This window comes from Pygoscelis adeliae, unplaced genomic scaffold (genome assembly GCF_000699105.1).
Source record: "Pygoscelis adeliae isolate BGI_AS28 unplaced genomic scaffold, ASM69910v1 Scaffold66, whole genome shotgun sequence".
NCBI lineage: Eukaryota > Metazoa > Chordata > Aves > Sphenisciformes > Spheniscidae > Pygoscelis > Pygoscelis adeliae.
Genome location: NW_008825167.1, coordinates 7580679 through 7602877, shown reverse-complemented (window position 1 = coordinate 7602877; position 22199 = coordinate 7580679). Strand labels below are relative to the sequence as shown.

Below are 22199 nucleotides of genomic sequence, written 5' to 3'. Positions count from 1 at the left end.
CTTCACAACCAGATAAGAACTTAAATTAGTTCTTCAAATTACCCTGACTTCCAAATTGGTTTAGGAAAAAGCCCGTGGTATATGCCAGGAGTCTGATGGTCAGAAATAACCAAAATTTAAAAAATGGATCTAGTTTAGGAAAACTAAAATGTCTTCCAGTATATCTCTTCATGGGAACTCTTCTTGCTCATCTAGCTGGATGAGCAGCTGAGGTATACAGACACACACACCCTGCAAAGGTGAAGGATGCAACTCTCTTCCCTAGACTTCAGGGCAAGACCTTGATCCCTGTGATCCAAGTGACGAGCTCAGTGCCAGGGCCAGCAAGCTGAACGGTGGCTTCCCAGTTATCATACACCATAAAAGATGTTCTAGGTCTCTGTAAACTGGCAAATGCTTCGGCACATATATAGATAGCATAAAGTTCTGATTAAGAGAAAACATGAAAACATGTACAATTTCTCTTTGTATCATCTCTCTTTGCTAGGTGGAAAAACCAGAAGGGCCCATGAGTTTTTTGATGTCATGTTCAGGATCTGCTTGCAACAAATCTAAAAGAGTATTAGCTTACAATAATTAACAGGGAGAAAACTACTTTGTGAGTACATAATTTTTTTTTCCAGAATAGAAATAGACAACATAGTATCTTGCACCAACAACAGGGTAAAAAGGGAGAGGGGGCACATAGGAGAATAATTCATAAGGTTGAAACAGCCTATATCTTTTAGCTTTCATGGTCTATAACCTGCTAGATGTCTGCACCACTGCATGAAACTAGTCTGATGACATCTTTCAGTTGACAGAAACTCTTATCCAGAAAATCCACTTAGTTCCATTTTACATGGATCAGGTCCCAGGAAACTAAGTATTGTCAAAGTCTGCCATAATACCATGATGCAGAAAACCCAAAAACACCCTACCCATATCCCAGAAATTACACTGAGCAAATAAATCCATGTGTGCAGACTACCCAGATAACACAATACAAAAATGTCCTTTTTCTCCACCTCAAGATTTGTCATTCAAGTCAAAGTCATGCTCAAATACTTGTGTAGAACAAAGGGAAAGATGGGGATACCAGGAGGGGTGACACATACTAGGAAACGCCAGGCCTTAGCAATAAAATGGAGCAACATGAAATCATCTGTGCTAATAGAATGTGGGTGAGTGCCTTCCTGAGTCAAAAAAGACTTATCTATTTCCAACTCTTTCTGAGATGCAGAGGGATAAAATCTATAAGGAGAGTGAAGACATATTCCTCTCTCCTACAGTAACAATGACAAAATCACAGACTAAACAGAAACATCTGTTTCTTTCCTGGGCATCCAGAAATATTCAGAGAAAAAGGGATTTAAAATGACCTCTCTATGTGTCCCTTCTAAAGTACACCTTCTTCCAATACAGGCATCGACTTTTTGCTGCATCCAAAGAATTCTCTGACTGCTGCCTTCAGAATCTGTTAGACTTACCTAGTACAATGTTATACTACACACTATTTTACAAAAGCCCCTCTAATTAAGCCTTTCAGCTTGGAATAGCATACCTAGCTCCACCAACCTTCTAAACTGATTTTCTCGTATGATTTCAATATACAAAGTAAGTTTGGGAAACTTGTCGTGTTCTTTAAGAGATGAGGCACTGAAAATTTACAGACTGAATACAAATAGCCAACTTTCAAACATTCTGTCACTTAGCTCAGGGAAAGCCTATCACTCAGTCGACTGTCTGCTTGCATCTAGCTTTGTTCAAACTCCTTATTAAATCACCTGAAGCAACTTCTCCTTTTGCCAAGGTATGAATTATGAGCGGGTCCCTAGATCTTCAGTCACATTACTCCAGGACCTACATTACATACACGTATTTTTATCCTTTTAAATACATTACAGCATTAACATTGTACAAATGCCATGAACTCAAATGATCTCTGGGAGGGAGATCATGTCTCAAAATATGGTATACACTATTCTAACATTTTAAATAAAAATTAAAGCCATATTACTTATACATTATTACTAGATTTTCCTTCTAATAAATACTCAAATGTACTTCTCACCTAAATATTAGAGTAACATTATAGTATTTTTATCATCATTTCAAAATATTATTGCAATTAATTTCATGATTTAGAATTCTATGAGAAAGATGCCCCTTCAGAATGCCACTTAAAGGAGGGCTATTACATAATTTGTCTTTTCAATTCTCTACCACCAAAGAATTGCATTTATAATAGTTAATACAAAAGTATTACAGATGTAAGAATTCCCAAGGAAAAAAAAATATAGTACAACTACCGTACAATAATTTTACTGAATACATTCTTCTCTGAAGGTTAAATATTTCTGTCAAATATTTGAATCTATAAAAACAACATACGAACAGTAAATGATGTGACATTTGGAATTCCTTTAAGAAATAAATGTTCAACTTTTTACCCCAAACAAAACCTATCTTATCACACATAAACACAGTGCCTTAAATGCCAAAACCATCCCTAAAATTATTTTGATAAAGATATATACGAAAGATATACAGTTTTACCTAAAGATATAATATTGATATAATGGTACAGAAAGCATATACAAAATACGTTGCACAGAATTAAAAAATAGGCACAGATTATAAACATACTGATTTTTTAGCTTTATACATATTGGGCACAGTTCATAAATACATCTCAAAATCTGAATGTTAGTTGGTACAATAAGATTCCCCTTACTCTTCTCTGATAATAAAACCCAGTGTTTGCATTTACAAAGGAATTTTAACTCAAATACTTTAAAGTAAAAAAGCTTAAAGGCTAAGCAAAAAGCATTCTGAAGCTGGTAACATTCTTCTCTAATTTCTTGCCAATAACAATAGCCTCTTCTAATTTCTCACTGCAACGATGCCTTGCCTTAGCTAAATATAATTCATATCACTTACCCGCTCTTCGTAAGAAACAGCAGTTATTTTTCCTAACAGTACTCTTCCTAAATTCATCTTCACTTAATATGGAAAAAGCATTTCCTTAACACATCAGCTTCTCAAAGATTAAACTAAAAAATTCAACCCTGTTCCATGCCTGTACATGCCAGTAAAGTTTAAAGGCATTTCGTATGAAGTTCTATTTTACTCCCTTTATGTTACCCATAGCAACAGGCCAATGCAGGAAGCCGTGGTTCGTCAGGGATTCAGATTAGATCTCAATTATCTCTCACCAGAAAAGCTAGATCATTTTATATAAATCATGCTGATTGTATTTTAAAACGTTTCCTATAATAAATCAGGAAAATAAAATGACGTTGAGTTGTGTGATAGTCCTGTATTCAATAAAACAGATTTCCAAGGCAGTTTTCAGAAAAACGTTAATCACCCTAACATTAGTTATAGAAACATTTACATAGTAAACCACTATTTTCAGAGGTTTACATAATGCAAGCCAGAATAAAGTAGGACCTCAAACAGTCTATTCTGCTTAACTTTTCAGCAGTTAACACTATAAATTGCATGTAAAAATCTGCAGTATAAGGAAACTTGGCGTATTTGGTTAAACCTCGGAGCAGCCTGTTGTCACTGAAGACAAAATTCTCCTTTCAGAAACCAACTGATATTCTGCCCTTCCTTCCTCACTACCTGAGCCTGTGCTCAACTGATGTCAAGACAGTTCTGTGCACAGCGCCTTGGGAACAGAGAGCAAAATAGGCTACTTGTAATGTAAGAGGGAAGTGCTATTAACTTGCCTGTGACAGCAATGTCTTCAAGAGACTGTATATGGAAAGTATAGGATTTCAAGAAGTTTGCTGCTATTCACAAGTAAATAGCGATAGTACCTAAACCATTCATTGCTGTTACTGTTTAAGCGATCAGAATACCATTTTCTCCTAAAAATAAACACCAGAATTGCAAACTGGGAATGATTAGTGGGCATTTTTATGCTAGTGGGATGTCCTTAAAGCCAAGGTGGACTTAGTAGTAGCAGTTTAGGAAAGAGGAATCTTCTCCTTTGTTCAATGCAGCATGTGGAATCCCCCACATCCATAGAGTTCCTAGGTTGAGCCCCTAATATAAAAACAACCCTACAAAGAAGGCAAATATTACTCCGAACTCATAGAGAGAGAAAATGAGGCAAAAATAAGTTAAGAGCCTTTACTCAAGATCTCATGGTAAGACTGGCTTGCAAAAGACAGTCCAAGTCTGCGCATCTTCCCATTGTTGGACTTAGGATGAAGAGACTTGGTTAACAGAAAAACTCAATCTTCTCAAATTAATTTAGAGTGATCAGAGAAGAAATTTTAAGCTAATTGCAGATGAAAATGGAGGAAGCATACTTTAACAATCATTCCAGAGACATAAAAAAATTGCTGCAATGGACAATTGCATTGTTCATTTTATGATGGATTACTTGTTTGAATAGGCACACCACTGCACTTTTGAATGCTGTCTTCTACAAGTATTTAATACCATGAAGAAATGCAATGGAAACAAATGGGTGGGTAGACAGGAAGGAATGTGTTTTACAAATTACACCCTCCATTATTTTAGGACTTCAAAAGCAAATGCCCTATGATACTTGCACAGAAGAACAGTTTTACTATGTGTGGATAAGTATTAAAAAATTATAATTTTATAAAGAAAAAATGCCAAACAGAGCTGTTCAAATACTGTATTTTGCTTGACACTAAACCAAATGGGATGCACAATGTATTTTCACTGTCACTACCTTAACCAAACAGCCACACCATTACAAATATGCAGGTGACCAGGTGCATAATAATCCTTACACTGGATAAGTAAAAAGCACAAATGGATCAGAAATGCCTAGAGAACTTTCCTGTAAACATCCCTTTGGGGTAACAAAAAAAAAAGGATTTTTATCAATAGTGTTTACTTAATGCTCAACCTAAGTCCTCTAGGAATGACCTAGAAAGACCAAATGTACCAGCAGTGTTTTAACAGGTGAGGATGTTACCCACAAGAATGATTAGGAGAAAAATAACCCCATATGCAATGGGATGTAGCTGCAAGACTAGCAGTTCACCAGAGTAACCGTAGTGAACATTGTTAGGAACACTGTGTGTGGGCAATCTTTTATACATTCTAGGCACTCATACTTGGCGTTATAAACCTAATAATCCCTTAGTTTAAACAGACCTTTAGAGTTGTTGATTTTACTTCATTGAACTAAGCATTGCACGTCCACATTTTTTCCATGCAGTGACTCTACTAGCACCGCAAAAAAGCTCTACCAATTAGACAGCACCAGTTAATGATAATGCCTATGAAATGTCATGTGACCCTGAAAGCCCTTTAAAAAATTCATATCCCTCTACGTTTTCACAGGTTATTTCAGCAGCTGCCAGATTCAAAATCTTGTGATTTTGCATACCATACTTGTAAACCAGGCAGGCAACTCAAAGTTCAAAGGTCAAAAGCAGAAGGAATGTTAATTTGCAAAGCTATTAATGGAAAGTGTTAAAATATGACACAACAGCTTTAAAAACCTTATTCCGATATACCAAAGACGACAGTTGTAAACCCACATCCATCTGCTTAGACGCTAAACTGTGGGAAGGGGTAGAGACCCCAGATATGGTTGATCTGTTTTTCCCTTCTACCCCCCCTCCAGTTCCTGCTCATATTTTCTTTTGTACATTTGTTTTCAGAGCAGAAAAAGCTGAAGAGAAAGACAGAATGACAGGAAGCCTGGATAAGTTTTAACCTGCCAGAAGATGAATAGGATTTAATATATCCCTGACTCCTAAAAGAAGAAAAAACACACAAAAAAAGCCAGGCAACTAGAAAGATGCAATCCCCTGGACCAGCTCCTAGTCACACAAATTCCTGAAGTAACTTTGACATTGGCAGAATGCACCATCAAAAATCTTAAATCTCATCAATATCAAGTATTTCTTTATCTCCTATTAAAGAAAGTAACAACTACTTGCATGAAAGCCAGATAAAAAAATATCTGTTAAGAATATGATTTAGCTCACTGACCTTAGTTTCTGAAATAAAAAGCAGGAGTATCAAAAAGCCTACACACAAATTAAGAAAACTTTGCTATAAAATAAAATGGGTTTTTTTCCTAATTCTCCAAATTTTCTATAATCTGTCTAGATACATTTTTGTCAATGATTTGTCAACTACTCAACAATAAACAGACCCCATATGTGCAACTCATTAAAAGAGGGAAGATTCTCTTCTTTACAACACTGTGGTTTCCCTCTATTAATTTTAAAGATAAAAGTCCTTCCTATTCCAAGGTGATATTAACAAAAAATATTTTCAAGCCAAACTATTTGGAATTTGTTCATGTAAAAATAACTGAAATACAAGCCTCCTTGTTAAATAAAAAGACTTCCCATACAATAAATTCAGTGAAGAGAGTGGATGCAAACTGCTGTTCCAAGTGCCCCCTGCTGTCTGCCTACGCTTCTGAGACTGATGTACACCTTTTAAAGTGTTAAGTTCAGGAAGATTTGCCATCCAGAAATCTACTCTAAAAAAAAATATTTTATTTTGAAAGCTGTATTGTAAACTTTGAAAAATACTTCTGTGTTCTGTAGAGCCTGACTGTAAACTGATAATAAAAAATGCACTTTTCCAAAAATATTTTTTAAATAATATTTTTTTCCTTCTGTTGATCAACATTTTAAGACAACTAAATTCTCTCCACTAATAAAAACATGCAGAAACAGCATAACTTGCACATCCAGATGGAAGGTGACTTGCAGCCCAATAGTAAATTAAAATTAAATTACATATTAAGGAGGATATGATTAAGTGACAGATGACTGAAACACATTAAGCCACTTCTGAATTTCCTACTACTGCAGATGGAGCCTCTAAGAATCAATAGATTTTGAGGAAATCAAAGTAAAACTGAGCATGAAAACTACTAATTTTTAAGTAAACAATGCATATATATCTTTCCTAAGCCTTGCAATTGTTTATTTTCCTTTTAATTTTAAAAACTGATAGTTTTGCTGTTATACTTTCAGCATTAAAGACAATTACACTCTGATATATACAGACATAAAGAATAAGACTATTATGTCAAAATTTGATAATAACAGCTAGGACCTTTACTTACTACATGCTTTCTGAGCAACAAGAAGCTAAAATTGGTCTGAAGTCTCTACACCTCAGAAATTTTGTATTCTATAAATACCTTTCATTTATTTTCAGTTATTTTAATAATTCATACCATCTGGGTTCTGTTTTATTGGATAAAAGTCCAGCTGGAAGAAAAAAAAAAAAATCACTCTAGCCGCACACCTTAAAAAAACGCTGTAACAATTTGAAGGTAACTTGTAACTTTAACACGACATTCTTGCTTTACAGAAACATGTGCAAGTGTAGTGACAATTAACAAAAAGATTTATAAAAAACTTAATTAGAGAAGTATCTGTATATCTACTAAACTCACTCATTTTAAAAACAATACAATGCTAAAGAGAGATTTAAAACATGTCTATAAGAATGTTGTATTCTTAATTTCATAATAGAGATATAGAAAGTCAACTTAAATACTTATACTTACAAACTTTGTCTCTTTAAAACCTCACTGAATCCTTAGAAGCATTATTTATCATATTTCACTGCAAGATTTCTTAGCTCGGAAGACTACTCATTAAACCATATTCCTGTTTTCTGTTCGCTTTAGACAAACAAAACTTTATACTTACAGACACTTGACTATCAGTAAAAGTTTTCTCCATGTATAAATAGTTTAATAGCTCATTGTTAAGAAACAGTCCCTTCCACTTTATTAATACGCTCTTTCTGAACATATATTTACTTCTTCCAGAGTCCAGTAAAAAAATGAAGCTTCTCTGTCTGTTGCCCTATCAACACCTCTCCCATTCTCCTCCCTCCCCAGCACATTCTCCGCCCTAAATACTGGTTCTGTATCTTCTCATCAAAAGGAACAGGCAGCTTTTAAAATGGTGTTTAGGCAGGTCCTGTATAACAATAAAGCTTCTGTAAAGACAACAGCATACTGCTGAGGAATCTGCTAATGTAAAATGCATTCGGTAAAGGCCTACAGGACTCTATTAAACGTTTGTCCAAACTTGTTTAAGCACTGAGTCAACATCGTTTTCTCCTCCAAAGTATTCTCTTTTTTAATACATTCCCCTTGATGAGTCTATTATCTGAATGAACTAGGTCATCAATCCCTATTATAAATACTTAAAATATAATCTAAAAATACTTTTAAAAAGAAATTGTTAATACTTGTAAGACTTAGAGCAAATGTCTTTCAGTTTCTGGCATGTAGGTACGTGTCTCAGTATGATTACAATCACATGTATGCATATTATGCAATCTATCTCATCCTACCAAAATGCTCTGTGTTCTTTTGAGTAAGCAGGGCATTGGCATTTACAAGGATCGCGTTCCAAGTGAAACATGATTCTCGTAATTTTCAATACCACACCTACTCTCCAGACAGACCAGCGATATACGTGTATTTTCAGAAAGAAATGCACGCACTTTCTGACCTTAAATGCCATCCTTCTGCAGTTCCTCAGTCCAGAGGGAAGTAGAGGATGGGATTTTTACTGTATTTTTTTAAGTATCAGAAGAACAGATGAAATGTTTTGATGATTTAATATTGAATAAAAAGCAGTAGCTCATCTAGTAGAAGCTCCACAGGTGACTTTTTTTTTTTTTCCTCCCCAGACTTCACTGAACTGATAAATCCATGACGACAGTGAAAATTAAATGGTACCAACTCCTAGGCAAAATCCCAGCAGTTTAAGCACAGAGACAGGGTCAGAAACAATTCATGGATAGCTACAGCGCTACCATTTGTGCCATACGTATTCTGTGATTATACTCTAGAAATACCAATTCAGTTCATTCCATAAGGCCTTAATTCAATCCCTAACATTAACCAGGTCTCACAGAGCAAAAACCCCTCCTTACCCCCATTAGCACGTGACACGACAAGACGACATACCAGGTAACAGGAAGAGCAGCCGAGGGAGGGCAGGAAGAGAGAGGCATGAAACCAGTCACCCAGTGCCTCGTTCCCACCCAGGAACTGCATGGGCAAGCCGTTTCGCAGCAGAAGCTCTAACCAGGAAAGCTGCAGGTCCCCTCTTCCTCAGACAGCTGGAGCACAAACAGTACATGCTCGCAGAGCACACGGCAGTTGCACTGCACTAGGAGACACTATGGATGGCGAGCCCCTTCATTTACAAACAAACAAGTTTACACCAAGTGAAAGGTAACGCAGCTTCCTGTGCCGAGAGTACAATCCATAATCGCACAGTTAAGGAGAAGCAATGTCCATCCTAAGAACATAATCAGTTCAGAACATGCATTTATCAAACCCAGTATTATGTTTCCAGTAGTGGCCACATATGGGTATCTACCGACAAGTAGCACAGGGCAACATATAGGACATTTCCCTGATTACCTTCTCCCAGACTCCATGTTTTTTTAGTTCAGGAGATTTCCTGAACCTGGTGTGGCTTGTCTCCTTAATAATCCCCAGTGGCTCTCTTTTCCAAATACTTGTCCACTTTCCCCCCAGGACATGCAAATTTCTTGCATCCACAGCACTCAGCGGTGAGGCATCCCACAGACCGACTCACCTCCTGCATGAACAATCGTGTTCTGTTTGTTTTGCTCCTGGCTCCAGCTACCTTTAATTAATGGTGCCAACTTCTTGTCCCGAAGGAGACAGTGAGTAGTCAATCCCAACTACTTTTTCTATGCCACCCATGATTTTGTACTCTTTCTTACGCCTTTCTGAACCTTTTCTACTTCTAATATATCATAACATTTTTGAACTAAAGAGAACAGGTGTGGGCAAATCACAGATGTATACAATGGAATCATTATGTGTTTTTTTTCCTCTATTCCTTCCCTAATAATTCATAACACAGGATTTTGTTTCATTGCTACTGTACTGAGCTGGTGCTTTCATGCAACCCCCCCTTATAACTCAAAGACCTCACTTCTGAGAAGAAACAGTCAGATCAGAGACATATATATCATTTGATATATGAAGCTAGGGCTATTTTGCCTCATTTCCATTGCTTTACATTTATCTGCATACATTTTCATCTGCCATTTTGTTGTCCAGTCATTCAGTCTTATAAAAGCAGCCTGCTCTCATCTTCAGAGACTGCTCTTGTCCTTATTACCTTGAGTAACTTCACCTCACTGCTCACCTTCTTGAGAGGAGCCTTAAAAGATGCTCTTGAATCAACAAGTGTAACATAAGAAACTGAAGCAAGGGCCAGCCTTAAGCCACAAATAATTCTGGGTTTCAATAACAGACCCCAGTGCAGTAAGCTATTATTCTGCCTCAATGTCATGTGCCTCATGAATTAGAGCCAGAAGAGCGAACAGTTTCAGTTCAAAGAGAGTAAGCCCAATTTTAAAAGAATGCTAGGAATCAAAGGTTACGGAGGAAGACACCCCTGAGAGGTTGCCCACCTACCAAGAGTCCCAGTTCTGCAAGCATTGACTGTTTCATCACTACTCAAGGAAACCAGAACCAAAAGAATAGAGCCAAAATCAAGGTCTGATACCTTAAAAGGGATATAACCCCTCTGTAGCTTCAGGAGATTACTTTAACTTGCTCACCCTGGCTGATCCATGTAGTTCCAAAAAACATGACTGCATCAGAGATGTTGACAGCTTATGAATTCACCTGCATCCATTTAATCACACATCTTAGGAATGGCAGTACTGACTACTGATAAGAAGTAAGGCCTGGTGCCTGAGGATTTATGCAGAATACAAGTTCATATCTAGTCCCTTGAAAGCATATACTGTGCCTCTGGTTCCGTGACAGAAACTGGCTTGTGTTGGAGAGCCAAGCCCAGAGGCAATAAGGCTTGGACAGCACTTGAGTGGCAGGGTCAGACAATGTACTGATTGCTTCCTCAGTGAGAAATTTCTCCATACAGTGCCAACCGTCTTTGCACATATGGGGACTGAATTCCGTAGGGAATCCATCCTAGGCAACACTCTTGGTTTCTTCTCAGGCACCAGAGTATGGGATGAGCACTGCCATGATGAGCACTGCCATATGCACCTCACAAAGAAAGTAGAGGTGAGATCCAGCTCTCAGCACATTCCCTGACTACTCCGCTTTTTACATGCAAATTTACATGGCAAATTTCTCCAGAATCGGAAATATAGAAAATAACCCAAAAGCAGGAGAAAACAGTAAACAGTAAAATTAGCAAAGCATGGTAATTTTACAATTGCAATAACAGAGAACAAATCCCATTATTCTCAGTGTCTGGAAAAAAAATCACACAGTTTAACATTCTGGACTGTATCTAGAAATAAGTATCTCCAATTCATGATAAAGAGGTTACACACAACTGTACTTATTTGTTGACTAACCCACCTTTGTCAGATACTTTACAAAACAGGGTGAAGAGCATAAGAACTTTCCATGATAAAGTCTATAAGTGTAAGGAAAACTTAAGAGCATATATTGGTAATCTTTTAAAAATTATGGTACAGTATAAAATACCAGCAAAGGCTTAACATTAATGCTAGTGCACAACCTGTGGAAAAAATAAATGTATACTGCTAGCACGATGTTTTCCTTCTTTAGGGAGTAACAATGGATATAACTAAAGTACCTGATAAGATCACACACGCCGAAGTAAAAGCCTGAAGAAGATCCTCTAGGGTACACTGAAAAGAGTTAGAAATTCTTAACAGAGCAGTCTAGAGAACCAAATGTGAAAAAAATTATGCTCTTGGAAGTCTTTAAGACATACTAAGAATGATGACAGCAAAAAAAAAGAAAAAAAAAGGTCTGAGGGATAACATAGGCATCATCCAGAATGAGATGAGGGTAACCTACAGACATACTGGCTGTATCTGTACTAGTCAAATAAATAGCGCCATAAGCCATCGTGTAATTCCAAACACAGCTGGTGCTTTCTGGCCACTATCATACCACCAAGCTCTCCCACCCTCCTATCGATCAAGTTGGTTGCATCCAAACTGCCTGCTGGGCACAGTGATACTAGCTATTAGGGCTAACTTCCAAACCATGTCCAAAACCTTTTGAGAAAATACACTAGTTGGCCCAGGACAAAGCCACATAAATGACAACTCTAACAATGTGACAGTACAAACTGTCACTGTCCCATTTACCTGCACAGGTGTGCAGCCACTATGCAGCACAGTTGGTAAACAACTCCAGCCAGGACTGTCAAAGGTCTGAACAGAGCAGAAGAGCGCCTGGCAGAAACCACTGGATGCTTTCAAAGCCTTACTGATCAGCTCCATGACCACACACGCTACAGTAATTCAAGGTAAAGAAATCAACGTTTAATGTCATGACTAACTTACACTATTTAAAGCTATATATTATAGTTCAGCAAGAGGGTTTGAGCTATTACAGCAAGAGAGTGTAAAATCACTAAGTACATACCTTACACTTAGCACTGTTTTAAAAGCTGACCCCTGGTGGCACACTCCAAGAAACAGGATCTGTTATTCACTGCTACTCCACCGAGCAACACTATGCAGGTTGAGAAACAAAGAACCTAGGCTGTGGTCACAGGTCCATGAGCCTTCCAAAACAGCAGTGTTAGGGGCAGGACTGTGTTAGCATTCAGACTTCAGAACATCCATACATAAGACAGGAGTAGCCCTTTAAGAACTCTGTTATTAACATGTTAAAAATACAGAACTACCTATTACATACAAAAATGGAGATTTTATTCTTGCATGCAGTTTTATTTCACAACTGGCCTTTTCTCCACCTTCATGAAAGCAGACAGCAAAACTGTCAATTGGTCAGTTACATCTGAGATAAAAATTAGAACAAAATACATGCAAAAGATGCAATACTTAAAGGTACATGGTGGAACCTGTGTATACTGGCTGCCCATGGCAAGCTATCATAGCTTAAAAAAATTCGTGAAACCTAAGACAAAAATATACTTCCTTTTCAAATTTTAAATTCACAATTATAAACTGAGAATGAAGAGGCTTCTTGCTTTAAATTACGCAATTATACTAGCCATGGTGGTAGCGTTGTGATCGTGGTCATGACCTAAGAACGTCAGTAAAGCAAGCTCTGCAGGAAGAGTTAATACTTTTTATTAGATCAACTGACAGGGTGGGAAAAGTTTGGAGCATGTTTAGCTCTTCTTGTCTGATTTTCCTAGTATACTAGTTGGTCTAACATAAGCTATTTTCTCCCTGTGTAAGCTTTGTCTGATCATTTAAATCAGTCAAACAAAGACAGGTACCCACTTAAAAACCCATTATTAAGTCAAATGCGCATTTAGGGGGTTTTGCCACCCACAGATGCCAAAGCTAATATCCAGCAGAGACATGTCATTCATTAGTATAAAACCCCATACCGAAGAGATGTGTTGTATGCTTTCCATTAGCAGATGAAATGCAAAAAAAGTTGCTTCAGTGGAATTAACAAAACAGAAAAAAATCAAGCATTATTATCTATAATAACAGCTAATACTACATTATTAATGGTTATAATTAAGATAGAACATTCTAACAAAATTCCTCAAACTGGTTTTTAAAAGGAATATATGATACATTCCAACTTTGAAAACATTACTAAACTCTAGAAATTTGATCCAACAAATGATCTTTTTCATAAAGGATATAGCTTTAAGGTTTCCAAAACTGGATGAGGACAAGAAGAGCAGCAGCAACAGCCATCTTTTTTGTCCTGATGTTTAGTTAAAACAATTAAATAGTCTTTAATTTTAAAAAGATCTCTACATTAAAAGATTATTTAACAATACTCAAAGAGCTTGACACTTGTTTGCCCAAGATATTACATCTCTCATGGTACTATTCTGCCCTATTTTTAACCACAGAGAAATACCGAAAGTGCAAGTGCCACAGTGATTTTCAGGAAACACAACAGCTTTGAATGTTCCCCTTGGTGAGGAGGAACCTAAATTTGTCGGCTTCAAGGGAATACTGCAAGGGTATTTTTACAGACCTCAAGAAAAATTAAAATATTAATGAGCTACAGTTGAAAGTGTTATGGAATCTGGTTCCAAAACTGTAGATGAGTAAAAGGATTACTCTGTTTAATGTAAATTTTTACAAAGGCAGTGTTCTAGTCTCTGCAGTCTCAAAGAGTCACCTTTAATGTGTTTATAAATCTGTAAACAATGTCTTTGCCAGGACAGAATCGTGCTAAGAGGATGAGAGTAGTGGCACTTACCTACAGGGAAGAAAAGTAGGAAGAAAGATAGGATCATGCTCTCTCTCATTAGTTCAAATATTAAATAATCCTAAATCATGGCAAGTTCCATTTAGCTTAAGCTACTCCTTGCAAATATGAACAAGCAAACATGCTATAAAGTAAAATTGGTGGAAATCACAGAATTTTAACGTGGTTGTTAATAGACAATATTTCATAATGACAAACGATTCACATAAGGAAAATTTATTACTACATACAAAATAGGAATCTGTTCTTAATAAAAATACATTTCTTGTAATTTAATAAAGAAAAAGTTCTAAATACATTTCTCATGAAAACAACATAATTAAAGCATATACTAGACACGCTAATTTTCTGAATTCAGTTCCAACTTACAAGATAATCATATTCAGCCCTGGTGTGAACAAGCACAATTTCCACAGTGCAGAAATAAAATTGTGTATTTTGTGTTTTGTGAAACATTTTCCACACCATAGTCATAGTGTAACTGCATCCATTAATTTTGCATTCTCATCCTATTTTGATCCCTCTAGATTTAAAATAATCTTGTATACAAGTTCTATTAGTAAAAACAGCACCTAGAGGTTAATCCTACAAACTTGTCTGTTTTCTTCTACGTACAATACAGCTTCTGCAGGTAAGAGGAAAATGTTTAAGGAGGGGCAACTGTATCATTACAGCTAATTCTAACCTTGTAAGAATATTGTCCGTGCATGTATAGCCGGTCATAATCTAACAATTTAAAAGAAAAAGTGAAATATTATCTTGCAATCATTGTTTTCATTTATTAAAATAATATATATTTTTTAAAAAATTATTCTTCAATAGATTTAAAATTAAAAAAAAAAAAAAAAAACTACAAAGAAATCACGCCACCTTATGGCAAAAGACAGCAAAACTGACGGCTGGTATTTCACACGCTACAGCTCCAAAGACAAGAGGAGCAAGTTCATACTTTCACAAAAAATCCAAATACAGCCTTCTTCAGACCCATAAGCAAATAAACAGTGTTCAGCATATGCCCATAAAAGAAACTGCATGGAACCTACTTATACTGCTCAATTTAGAAGACTAAGTTGGATGCCTTTTTTAATCTCAGAGAAGCATATTCATTTTCAAACTTCATGTTTGGGTTAGTACCTTATCCATTCTGCTAAGATAACTGTAAAGAACACAAAAGCAACCGAGTAGCCTATATAATATGTTCATGATCATTATTCCAAAGGTGGAGTCTCTAAGAATTTCCTGGTATTGTTATTTCCTGTTCCAGCAACTCTAAATAGATGGCCTGAAACAATCTAAACATGTACTAACAACATTGTGTTCTACTACACTTAGTGTAACAGTACTTGGGAAAAGTGCTGCAATAACAACGTTAAAGTTAGAATCAAAATCAAAACACCTCAACGCTATTTTACTTTGACTTATGAAATTTTTGAAATTCTTCTCTGGGTTGGTATTTCTCCTGGTGGCTAGGATATCATTCTCTTATGGCATACAAAGGGAAAAAAAGAGATTTCAAAGTGAAAAGAAGCAATTGACAGAGAGCAGTCCACACCCAAATAGCTACATGAAGTAAGGGCATTCTTCCAAATATAGATTTTAATACAGATTGTTTCTTTGTCCAATTCATGCCGTGACCTAGAACGTAAGTTTCCCCATCCAAAGCAACAGCTTTAAGAACTATAACATTGGGTAACACAGAGAGCCTCTCAATCCCTCCTGTTGGTGCTACTCAATTCATATACACCAATGAATACCAACTAAGGCATAATGAAAGAAAAATGGACTTTTCAGGACAGTGACTATGACATCTTTCTGAAATTAACGGAAAGTAAGTACCAAGTCCCTATTTTAATGAATATTTATATAATGTAAAACAGCTCCTACAACAGAAATTAAATTATATCTTTGGTGTTCAAAATATGAGATGTGCACATAAATATCTATGAAATTTTAATCTGGAAGAATGTGGTGTAAACCATGTTTTTCCTATTGCATATGAATTACTAGCACTAGGCTCTTAGATATTCTGAGAGGATTCTCTCTTACTGTGACCAGAAATTCTGTCAAAACTGGTAATATATAGTAGCAAGCTTTTTTGATTTAGAAGAATCACCATTTTCTGATGAAGAAAGATGTAGCTAGATGGTTCCCAAACAGCTTTATCCAGAGGATCTTGCTCTCTTTTTTAAAGTTATGCACTTACTGTATTAAAGTTATGAGTGCAAAGACATGAAAATTTTCCATGACTAGGAAAAAAAGCAAGACGCTTAAAAGCTTCAGACAACAAGGTAGAAATAGACCACAATGAAAAATGTCCTTTAAAACATCTGAGAAATAAGTAATTACAGTTCCTACCTGCATTCCCTAAGCACGCCAGAAGCTCCTTCCATATATTCTGTTCTCTAAAAAACCAGTGCACTGAGCTCCCCTCTCCTTTAGTTCAGAGTCAGTGAAATGCTGTTCTTCCTACATTTTCCCACGGCAGGAAACTTAGAATATCTCCCTCTTTCCTCCTCCCATCTCAAACGCTTTTTAAACACCTCCTTCCCATTTAGAGGAATCAGTGTGCCACATTCCCTCCCATGCTGAAGAGCAGTATAATATATATTACATGGTTCCTATGCCAAGGGCTCTGCACATATTTTTGTTTCTCCCCAGCCACAAACCTTCTTCCAGATAAGCATGATAAAGGGGTAAGGGAAAAATATCTCTATTCACCTTCACACCACTATGGGTCAGGTTTTCCTGAGGAAGCACACTAGAAGAGAAGATATAACGAAGCCATATGCCTACAGCTGGTTGAGGGAGGAGCAGCTTTTTAAATTCAGATGGCTTTTCGTTCCTTGTTTTCACCAAATTCAATAAGGTTTGGCCACTGAGGCCCCGGCATCAGCTGATGTTATACCCGATGTGAAATAAAATTATTATATTATACTCAGAAAAACCCAAAAATCACCATAACCAATGACCAACACCAAGTTGATTAGGAATTCCCTGTTCTCAACTGCTGACATATAAGGAGGAAAAACCTATTTAAGTATTTTTTAAAACTTTTCCATACTCAGTAAGCTACATTCCTTAGGAAGTTATGTAAAGAGCCTGGTCCAGCAACAAATTTAAACCCCCAAAATTTTCTCAATGCAATGATCATCAGCTAAATGAAAAAAAGAATACGATGAGCATTTGATTTTTTTTATATGATGTCACGATACAATGATTTCTAAGATATGATCAACATTTTGATCAGCAAAACTGTATTGTTTTGCTCTACATGCCCAGCTGTGATGGGTAAAATAAAGTCAAAATTCCCCACAGAAAGAATGGCCACTGCTGGCATCAATGTAAACTATTAAAGAAACACTGAAAAAGTCAGGTGATACCTGAAATCTGTATTCCCCTGACATAAATGTTATATGATGATTAGTCACTTTATTACACTACAGATATTACTTTCCTTCATTAATGATCAGCATTAACTACTCTAAGTTCCTCTCTAGGACTCACTTCTAAGTTTTAAGCGAAAGTTAATTACCTCAAGGTCATCCAGAGAACGAGTAATACTAAATCGCTTAGATCTTCCAAATGATCTTCGAACAGAAGAACGTGGGGGAGAAGCCTGATTTAATCCCACTGGATGTCCAAATTTTGTACCCTAAACAAAACAGAAAATATATATTATTATTTTACTTCTTTAATTTTAGTACACTGCTGATCATAGTGACAGCATCTGAATTTTAAGTATGGGTAGGTACAGAATTCCAAGGAGATCGATTTGCAAACCTGTAAATGGGACCACAATTTCAACACAAGTTGGTCACTTGCCATGCCCCTGTAAAATCATGTATTAAAATAATTACAGTTATGACTTTTCCAGTCTCAAGTCAAATATCATAAATATTCAGCATTGTTACTGTATAAACATGAGTCATCAGTTAGATTGCTAAAGTGTACACGTGCTACATGTCAGTATTAGTACACAGTGCTTAATTAAAAGCAAGACAATCCTAGTTCTTTACTGTCTTAACTGGAAAATTTTTACAATGACAAAATAATTATTCTTTCTATAGGAAATTACCATCCTAGAAATCATCTCACCCAGCTTCTGTTGGAATCCTTCTCCACACTTTTAAAAAATCTTATTTTCGCTACTCTTTTTTTTTTTAAAGGCTTGCTACTGCAGAGTCCAACTTTTTAAATCACACAGTACAAAATGCAGGAACTTTTGTTCTGAGGAAAGAAACTACCTCACTTGGATGTTCCATGACTAGAATTGGTGCTGCAATAATTAAATCTAATGGCTTTCTCTTTTCCCCATAATCATACTCCTTCTCCTTAAAAAGTCACCAGATGTCAGTCAAGCTACAACAGCTCAGCATGTACACATCTAGTTTATGCCAAATGGCAAAGTGTAAGCTTAAACCTAAGAGTAGGCACACAGTCAGTGACTGGTGCTAAGCAGATGTACATAAACTCACTACATTATGAAAACTTGTGATTACGTGCCTGAAATTTTGGATTCCTTTCACTGTAACATTCAATGTGAGGAAAATTCCTTCCTGTCTTCTGATGCTTTTTCACTTTAGAAAATAACAGAGTTTAATTCAGAGTAAATTTTCTTCTATTTCATTTCAGCATCTTTCTTCATCACAGGAAGCTTAAAAATTTATTTATTAGTACTTTTATAATTGCTTATTGGCAGCTTTGTAATATTTATTAAATTTTATATTTGTATTTATTTCTTCCTTTGGGCAAGTTGCTGTGCTCTCAATTCTGAAATAGTTTGGTATCCCTTTGATCACTTGTTTGAAAGTCTATATATGCCAAAAGAACAATTATAAATTTCACATTCTTATAATCTCATGCTAACAACCACTCATACAAAGTAGAGAAGAGCATCGAGAATATTATACAGCCTCCCTTACTGCAATAAAAGATAAGGTATCCAACAGAAGATGTCTGCCTGTTTGCTTATTCCCATGGAGTCAACACTGTTCTTTAGCAACAGGGCTCTGTCACCAGTATTCACAACAGACTCTGTTTACAAACTCATAGAAATGTCAAGACATAACACAGCATACAGGAATCTGGATCCAAAGTGTGTAGCAGGGTTCATCACTGCAACAGGCTGAGACTCCAGCTCCTTCATTCAGTATTAAAAGTGATCCATTTTCATATGAAGTCTCCTTCTCTCCCAATTTTCAATTTACTAAGGGCTTTTTTTATTGGCTGAGAAGAAAATTGGGCAGGTTCTGCCAAGGAAAACTGGAAATCTGGCAACTGGAGATTAGCTCTAAGGTTTTTAAGAGAACATTTAAGAGTACAGTATAAACAAGCTAAGATGGCTTTTGCTAAAATGATCAACTAAATGTGAAGACAGGAAAGTTGCTCTCTGTAAATATTCACAGATAGCACCCACTAGAATGAGGACAGTTCCTGTCTTTCTGAGCCACTTTTAAAATCATCCGTTCATCCAGGCAGGTACCACTAAAGTTCACACTTGGCTCATACCTTACAGTCACAGCAGTCTTTCCTGTCTAAACTGAAATCATAGAATCATTAAGGTTGGAAAAGACCTCTAAGATCATCGAGTCCAACCGTCAACCCAACACCACCATGCCCACTAAACCATGTCCCTAAGCGGGACACGGTTAGTCAGTTTAGTCAGATTAGTCTAAACTAATGCAGTAATCTGTGTCAAACAGTGAACTCCACGTTAACCCCTGACTATATTCAGCAGTATCCATTACTATTACCGCATAACATATTAAAACATTGACATGGCTCCTCCTGTATGAGCATGTTCCTGTTAAAGCAGCATGAATATATGTGTACAACTACTAGGTTTCACCGCTAGTCAAGTATGACCACACCAGTTTTGCAATTTTTAAATTTTTAATCTGTGAATTAGTGAAAAAACTATCAGACTACGAACAGCTCAGCAAATTCTAGGGCTAGTGAAAGTAATGACATCATTAGTGCAAGTACAATGGGTATTTTGAAACTAATGATATAGTTAAACAGTATGGATTCTGCTTAATAGTCTTTCATGTATTTCTCAAAACAAGATGCATCCCTCAGAGGACTTCATCTTTCAGAAAAGAAAACTGGTGAAAGGAAACAAAGGCAATAGCAGTCATATCTATTTTGAATACTGAATACATTTTCACTTTTCTTTCTAATTCAGCCCAAAAAGAATATAAACTGTCCAGTATATGTTTAAATAGTGGAGACAGCCGTACACGATTCTGGGAGAATAAGACATACAACTAGAGAACATACACTCAAAAAATTTTTGAAACAGTAACATTACAAATTGAAGGAACGGGAACAAACTGCCTGAAGACAAATCTGATTAGACTCCACTGAGAAGCAGATTCTAGATAAGATTAATTATCACCAGATGCCCCATTTTAAAAGTAAATGCTGCTTACCTATTTGTGGTCAGAAACATAACAAAGACAAAGAGGGAGAGCGGCAAAAAACACTTGCAAATTGTGTGGTAGTAGAAAAGAGAACAGTAAATTAGTATCCGATCAAAATTTTTATTTACGGTTTTTGACATTCTTATACAAAACTCACTACTGAGCCCTGGATGGAATGGTAAAGATAAGAGCAGGAAAAAAAAAGACCCTGAGAATAAAACAGTGCTTAAGAAACGATTACAAAATGTAAAAATCCACTGAGCTAACCATTTCCCCAACCCGTTTGGATAACAATTGCAATTAGGAAAACATTTTCAACAGACAAAAATGTCCTCCTTGCTCTGAAGAATCAAATTAATAATCTAGGAAATTAAGGAAGACACTGCTAAAAATAAGACTGCAGTTCATAAAGTATTTAATTTCCTGGTAACGGTGCTGAGAAGTCTCCCTTTTCATCTTTTCTTGACTCTATTCCAGACATTCACACTATGAAGGCAGACCTCCTTCTGCAGATCAATTAAAGAAATTGCCTTGCATACACACATGCACACAAATAAAGAAAGAATCACGTAGCTTAAGCAAATAGCAGCAACATTTTGGCAAATGTTTTTCATGGGACTCTGAAGAGCTGGAAATAAAAGCATCCATGACTTGAAGAGAGAACAGCCATTGCAACTAGAATGTACTAATCAGCATGGCTAAAGAAATCCACAGTATTTGAGCAAAGAGAGATTGTTAGTGCAATGACTGATATTAATGTAAATTTTGCAGTCTGTTAGCCATAAAGAAATTATCACACACTATTAAAGAGATATTACAAAATATTAAATGTACCAAAAAAAATTTCAAAACAGTATACTATATGACCAACAAAATGCTGTTTCGTTCACTGTTAGCTGCCAAACTAAAACACTGGAATTTGCTACATGAACATTAGGCTGTGTTTTCTTTTAAATACAGCCCTAGAACTATTTACTTTTGTATCTTAAAGATTTTCTTCCGGAAACACTGTGTTGCTGAATCTGTAAAAGAAAACTCTAAAAATATCTAGATATTCAAGAAAATCTAGGAAATCCTATCACAGAACAGTATTCTGATACTTCACTAAGTATCTTCATTTTAGGAATCCAGAAACAAACAGAAAAGCACAGAAATTTGTGAAAACAAGTTCATTAGTGAAAAGCACGTACTACAGCGATACATCCTCTGCATTTTGCAATACAGATACTTACAACCCTGCTACTACTATCTATCATGGTGAATGTACAAAAGAACATCTCTCTAAAAGCCTTTATCTTGTTATGATTTGGCAGATGGAGAGGAAAAACAACAAAGGATTAAAGGAATTAACACACTGATGCTCTAAAAAATCCATTCCTTTTCCTATTCTTCTAACAAAGTAAAAAGTATGAACTAGCATGGACGGAAATACCAGTTAAATGTATAATCATAAGAGAAAAAGCAGGACAATAACTGGGTCTGCACTTTTTTTTTTTTATATGTGACTAGATCACCCCTTTTCCTTAGGCTAACAGGAAATGGCAAGTGCAAATACATTCCCCTGAAATAACCATCAATCACTGACC

The 22199-nt window shown here is 36.2% G+C and overlaps 1 protein-coding gene across 1 annotated transcript in view; it reads right to left on the bottom strand.

The window, feature by feature from the left end:
• RGS12 (regulator of G-protein signaling 12) overlaps window positions 1-22199 on the bottom strand; it is a 73494-nt gene that overhangs the window by 39226 nt on the left and 12069 nt on the right. The window contains exon 2 of the mRNA XM_009328817.1: window positions 17724-17843. Within this exon, the coding sequence (XP_009327092.1) occupies window positions 17724-17843 (120 nt within the window). The remainder of the gene's footprint in view (window positions 1-17723; window positions 17844-22199) is intronic.